The sequence below is a fragment of the Coccinella septempunctata genome, chromosome 3 (assembly GCF_907165205.1).
Source record: "Coccinella septempunctata chromosome 3, icCocSept1.1, whole genome shotgun sequence".
Lineage (NCBI taxonomy): Eukaryota > Metazoa > Arthropoda > Insecta > Coleoptera > Coccinellidae > Coccinella > Coccinella septempunctata.
In genome coordinates this window covers 12,732,197-12,738,692 of record NC_058191.1, presented here as the reverse complement: position 1 = coordinate 12,738,692, position 6,496 = coordinate 12,732,197, and the positions used below count along the sequence as shown (strand labels likewise).

General features: G+C 34.8%; 1 protein-coding gene across 1 annotated transcript; it reads right to left on the bottom strand.

Annotated features, from left to right (window-relative positions):
• Positions 1-5,719: 5,719 nt before the first annotated feature.
• LOC123309038 (histone H2B-like) lies at positions 5,720-6,167 on the bottom strand. The gene has a single exon (XM_044891886.1). It carries the CDS (start codon positions 6,138-6,140, stop codon positions 5,769-5,771), a length of 372 nt encoding a protein of 123 aa, XP_044747821.1. The 5' UTR covers positions 6,141-6,167; the 3' UTR covers positions 5,720-5,768.
• Between the last annotated feature and the right edge of the window lie 329 nt (positions 6,168-6,496).

The following is a 6,496-nucleotide window of genomic DNA, read 5'->3' as shown; positions in this document are numbered from 1 at the left end:
CATTGTTTATCCAGAATCTGATTATATCATATTTCAAGGCTAATTTTAGGCTAATTTATTACCCTAGTGAGAAATTTTTTGCTCTCCAATTATTGGAGAAATTGAGGGTTTCGTTAACCCAACCCGTCACTAGCCGGACAAAAACGTAAATACATTGTTTATCCAGAATCTGAGTATATCATATTTCAAGGCTATTTTTAGGCTAATTTATTACCCTAGTGAGAAATTTTTTGCTCTCCAATTATTGGAGAAATTGGGAGTTTCGTTATCCCAACCCGTCGCTAGCCAGACAAAACCGTTAATACATTGTTTATCCAGAATCTGAGTATATCATATTTCAAGGCTATTTTTTGGCTAATTTATTACTTTAGTGAAAAATTTTTTGCTCACCAATCATTGGAGAAATTGGGAGTTTCGTTATCCCAACCCGTCGCTACCCAGACAAAACCGTTAATACATTGTTTATCCAGAATCTGATTATATCATATTTTAAGGCTAATTTATTACCCTAGTGAGAAATTTTTTGCTCTTCAATAATTGGAGAAATTGGGGGTTTCGTTAACCCAACGCGTCGCTAGCCGTACAAAACCGTTAATACATTGTTTATCCAGAATCTGATTATATCATATTTCAAGGCTAATTTATTACCCTAGTGAGAAATTTTTTGCTCTCCAATTATTGGAGAAATTGGGGGTTTCGTTAACCCAACCCGTCGCAAGCCGGACAAAACCGTTAATACATCGTTTATCCAGAATCTGATTATATTATATTTCAAGGCTAATTTAAAGCTAACTTATTACCCTAGTGAGAACTTTTTTGCTCTCCAATTATTGGAGAAATTGGGGGTTTCGTTAACCCAACCCGTCGCCGTACAAAACCGTTAATACATTGTTTATCCAGAATCTGATCATATCATATTTTAAGGCTAATTTATTACCCTAGTGAGAAATTTTTTGCTCTCCAATTATTGGAGAAATTGGGGGTTTCGTTAACCCAACCCGTCGCCGTACAAAACCGTTAATACATTGTTTATCCAGAATCTGATTATATCATATTTCAAGGCTAATTTTAGGCTAATTTATTACCTCAGTGAGAAATTTTTTGCTCTCTAATTATTGAAGAAATTGGGAGTTCCGTCTACCCAACCCGTCCCTAGCCGTACAAAACCGTTAATACATTGTTTATCCAGAATCTGATTATATCATATTTCAAGGCTAATTTTTGGCTAATTTATTACCCTAGTGAGAAATTTTTTGCTCTCCAATTATTGGAGAAATTGGGGGTTTCGTTAACCCAACCCGTCGCAAGCCGGACAAAACCGTTAATACATCGTTTATCCAGAATCTGATTATATTATATTTCAAATCTAATTTTAGGCTAATTTATCACCCTAGTGAGAAATTTTTTGCTCTCCAATTATTGGAGAAATTGGGGGTTTCGTTAACCTAACCCGTCGCAAGCCGGACAAAACCGTTAATATATTGTTTATCCAGAATCTGATTATATCATATTTCAAGGCTAATTTTAGGCTAATTTATAACCCTAGAGAGAAATTTTTTGCTCTCCAATAATTGGAGAAATTGGGGGTTTCGTTAACCCAACCCGTCGCTAGCCGTACAAAACCGTTAATACATTGTTTATCCAGAATCTGATTATATCATATTTCAAGGCTAATTTTAGGCTAATTTATTACCTCAGTGAGAAATTTTTGCTCTCCAATTATTGGAGAAATTGGGAGTTCCGTCTACCCAACCCGTCGCTAGCCGTACAAAACCGTTAATACATTGTTTATCAAGAATCTGATTATATTATATTTCAAGGCTAATTTTAGGCTAATTTATTACCCTAGTGAGAACTTTTTTGCTCACCAATTATTGGAGAAATTGGGGGTTTCGTTATCCCAACCCGACACTAGCCGGACAAAAACGTTAATACATTGTTTATCCAGAATCTGATTATATCATATTTCAAGGCTAATTTTAGGCTAATTTATTACCCTAGTGAGAAATTTTTTGCTCACCAATTATTGGAGAAATTGAGGGTTTCGTTAACCCAACCCGTCACTAGCCGGACAAAAACGTTAATACATTGTTTATCCAGAATCTGAGTATATCATATTTCAAGGCTAATTTTAGGCTAATTTATTACCCTAGTGAGAAATTTTTTGCTCACCAATTATTGGAGAAATTGGGGGTTTCGTTATCCCAACCCGTCGCTAGCCGGACAAAACCGTTAATACATTGTTTATCCAGAATCTGATCACACCATACTTTCAGGCTAATTAATTACCCTAGTGAGAAATTTTTTGCTCTCCAATTATCGGAGAAATTGGGGGTTTCGTTAACCTAACCCTACGCAAGCCGGACAAAACCGTTAATACATCGTTTATCCAGAATCTGATTATATCATATTTCAAGGCTAATTTAAGGCTAATTTATCACCCTAGTGAGAAATTTTTTGCTCTCCAATAATAGGAGAAATTGGGGGTTTCGTTAACCCAACCCGTCGCTAGCCGTACAAAACCGTTAATATATTGTTTATCCAGAATCTGATTATATCATATTTCAAGGCTAATTTTAGGCTTATTTATTTCCCTAGTGAGAAATTTTTGCTCTCCAATTATTGGAGAAATTGGGGGTTTCGTTAACCCAACCCGTCGCAAGCCGGACAAAACCGTTAATACATCGTTTATCCAGAATCTGATTATATTATATTTCAAGGCTAATTTTAGGCTAATTTATTACCCTAGTGAGAAATTTTTTGCTCACCAATTATTGGAGAAATTGGGGGTTTCGTTATCCCAACCCGTCACTAGCCGGACAAAAACGTTAATACATTGTTTATCCAGAATCTGATTATATCATATTTCAAGGCTAATTTTAGGCTAATTTATTACCCTAGTGAGAAATTTTTTGCTCACCAATTATTGGAGAAATTGGGGGTTTCGTTATCCCAACCCGTCGCTAGCCGGACAAAACCGTTAATACATTGTTGATCCAGAATCTGATCACACCATACTTTCAGGCTAATTTATTACCCTCGTGAGAAATTTTCTGCTCTCCAATTATCGGAGAAATTGGGGGTTTCGTTAACCCAACCCGTCGCAAGCCGGACAAAACCGTTAATACATTGTTTATCCAGAATCTGATTATATCATATTTCAAGGCTAATTTTAGGCTAATTTATTACCCTAGTGAGAAATTTTTTGCTCTCCAATTATTGGAGAAATTGAGGGTTTCGTTAACCCAACCCGTCACTAGCCGGACAAAAGCGTTAATACATTGTTTATCCAGAATCTGAGTATATCATATTTCAAGGCTATTTTTAGGCTAATTTATTACCCTAGTGAGAAATTTTTTGCTCACCAATTATTGGAGAAATTGGGAGTTTCGTTATCCCAACCCGTCGCTAGCCAGACAAAACCGTTCTGTTTATCCAGAATCTGATCATATCATATTTTAAGGCTTATTTATTACCCTAACACAAAAACAACAAAATATGAAGAACTTTTTCGTTTAAAAAAAAAATCAGATATATCTCGTATCCTATCGAACCTCGTCGTATGAAAAGGGGTGGGGTGGCTTGAGAAAACGATCGAGATGTCACTATAACCGGAGAAATTTTCTACAAATAATGTTGTTGTATCTGAAATCATGTCATTGTAAGCGACATGTCATTATAAGCGAAGTCATTAAATCCGAATCCTGTTGAAAGGAGTTTTGAATGAAACCAAACTTAACAGTGCAATTGCGTCATCATAAGCGATTGGTCAATATAGCCGGCGTCATAATAATCGGATTCTACTGTATATAGTCTCTTGTGAAATCAGATAGTCCATGTTTTCTGATTAAATTGCAATATTCTCTGGAAAATTGAAGGTCCACTGAAAATGACCGTTTTGTGTGACGAAGCCTGCTTTTATCCTGTCTTCAATTCGAAGGGGTATTGACCAAAATGCAGAGTTAATATCCAATTTTTTGAAAAATTTACAATTTCGAGATTTTACTAGGATATCTTCTATTCTCGGAAAAGGCTGTGGTTCACGTACTACAATTTTGTTGAGCTCTCTGAAATCTATGCATAAACTGCTTTTTCTCTCTTCATCCTTTTTGTAAGTTAATGTGACCGGTGCTGCAAACGGGCTATAGGATTCCTCAATAATTTCTTTTTTTAAGAGTTCTGCAATTTGTGATTCGATTTATGTTTTATCTTTTATAGTACACCTATACGGTCTTTTGTTACAATATTTATCTATTTGTAAATCAATTCTGGCCTCATAATCTTTAACAAAGTCATATATCAGGTAATTGGACTTTAATAAATAAACGACTTTCAACAACGCCGATGTTTCGGAGCTCAAGTTTCACCTTTCTCGAGGCTGAAATATGCATGAATTTACAGGTGTTAATTTTTTAATCATACAATGGTTTCCACATTTACCTAGTTAAAAATAATTCAGGTGGAACTATCCATATATAGCTTACTACAATAAGTCGATTCATTAATATCTGCTCAAACATGCACGGCGATCAATTCAAATTTGCAGTTTAAATCAAAGAATATTATTCTTCATGTTACATAGAAGCCACAAATTTGTTGTTGTTCCTAATCTTATGTTCAATAGAATTAAATAAAATATAATCTAATTACGATAAATAAACGTCACAGAACAAAATTACTATAAAGTTACAGATAACGACAATATATTATAACAATTGAAATCTCTCAATTAGCAAGTACAAAGAAACATATTATTCTAACCAACAACATCAAATCAATAAGCTATTGTACAATGAGCTGAGCTGAGACCTTGCACATCTTCCCTATGGTTTACTGTTTTATTTGTTTTTATATGTATCATTTCACTTATATTACGGCTGTATTGGCGACATTCATTAGCCAGAATTGAAACTCGCTCAAAGTTGAATTTATGACCTGTCTTAAAAGAATGATCAGCTAAAGCGGTTTTATTCCTATTATCAAAATTGTTAGTGTCACACTTATGTTGTCAAAACTTTCTTTCAAGTACTGCTTCGTTTGGTCAATACAGCGAGTCACAATTATGACAAGGAATTTTATATAATAATTCAGATATAAACTGGTCTGGTACTCTATCCTTCAAACGAATAAAGAAAATTTTCGTGGTCTGTACGTTATAAAATGCACAACTGCAGCCAAAATTCTTGAAAATGTGATTTATTTCATTACTTTATTTAGGGAGGTAAGGAAATCTAAAATATTTGACATCCCTTTTCGGGACTGTTAAAATAAAAATAGGTAACAAACAAAAGTATAATTTAAGTTAATAAGGGTTAGGATTATGTAATTATATACATATAAAACTCACCACATCAGAATACTTGTGAGAATGACATACAGATGTTATAAAAAATATTCCGTGAATCTAAAGCAACATTAAAATTCGGAACGATCGCACAGTTAAATCCATTAGTGTGGTCCAGGCGAGGCGTGCCGAATTTTGTTTTGGATTCACGGAATTTTTGCCGAAGATTTCAAGTGGAATCAATTTCTCAAAAATAGTGTTGAATAAATTCGAACCAAATCTTGAAACCGCAAAGTTTTCGAATTGAGACGCCTTTGTTGAATTTCAGATAATGTTAGACTGAAGGAAATCAACTTTACATAGAGCGGAGCAATTTGCCGATCAAATCTAAGGAAAATAGCAACAGACAAGTTACTAATTATTAGGAAGAACTAATTAGTGGTTCTGAAAAGAACCTATTGGGTTAGAACGTATGTGTTCCACTTCATTTGGAACTGGTGTACTTGGTGACTGCTTTGGTACCTTCGCTGACTGCATGCTTAGCCAGCTCGCCAGGTAAGAGAAGCCGTACCGCAGTCTGAATTTCCCTGCTAGTAATCGTAGAACGTTTATTGTAGTGAGCCAGTCTGCTCGCTTCAGCAGCGATACGTTCGAAGATATCATTCACAAAACTGTTCATAATACTCATGGCTTTGCTAGAAATACCGGTATCGGGATGCACTTGTTTCAATACCTTGTAAATGTAGATGGCGTAACTTTCTTTCCTCTTCCGTTTCTTCTTCTTGTCACTCTTGGAAATATTTTTCTGGGCCTTGCCCGCCTTTTTAGCTGCTTTTCCGCTAGTTTTCGGAGGCATGACTGTCGATAAATTAATAAAAAATAGTGTTCTCTTACCGATACAAATTATGAGATAGGAAAATCTCACATCTTTGGCTCCGCCCCTGAGTTATATACATGATATATATTTGATAATTTTTTACTCAGTACCTACCATTTGAAAAGTCAATTAAGCTAAAATGTTCGTAGATACTTAATTTTAAATGAATCTGTTTTCAAATGATATTCAATTATCAGATTTCTGCAGAATGCAGAGGATTTTCTGCGAATTCAGCAATAACAGTACCTAATATAAACTGGACCTGTACTTAATTACCCTCGTACCCTTTTTCACAAATGTTTCATTCTATAACACAGATGCCATAAAACTGAAAT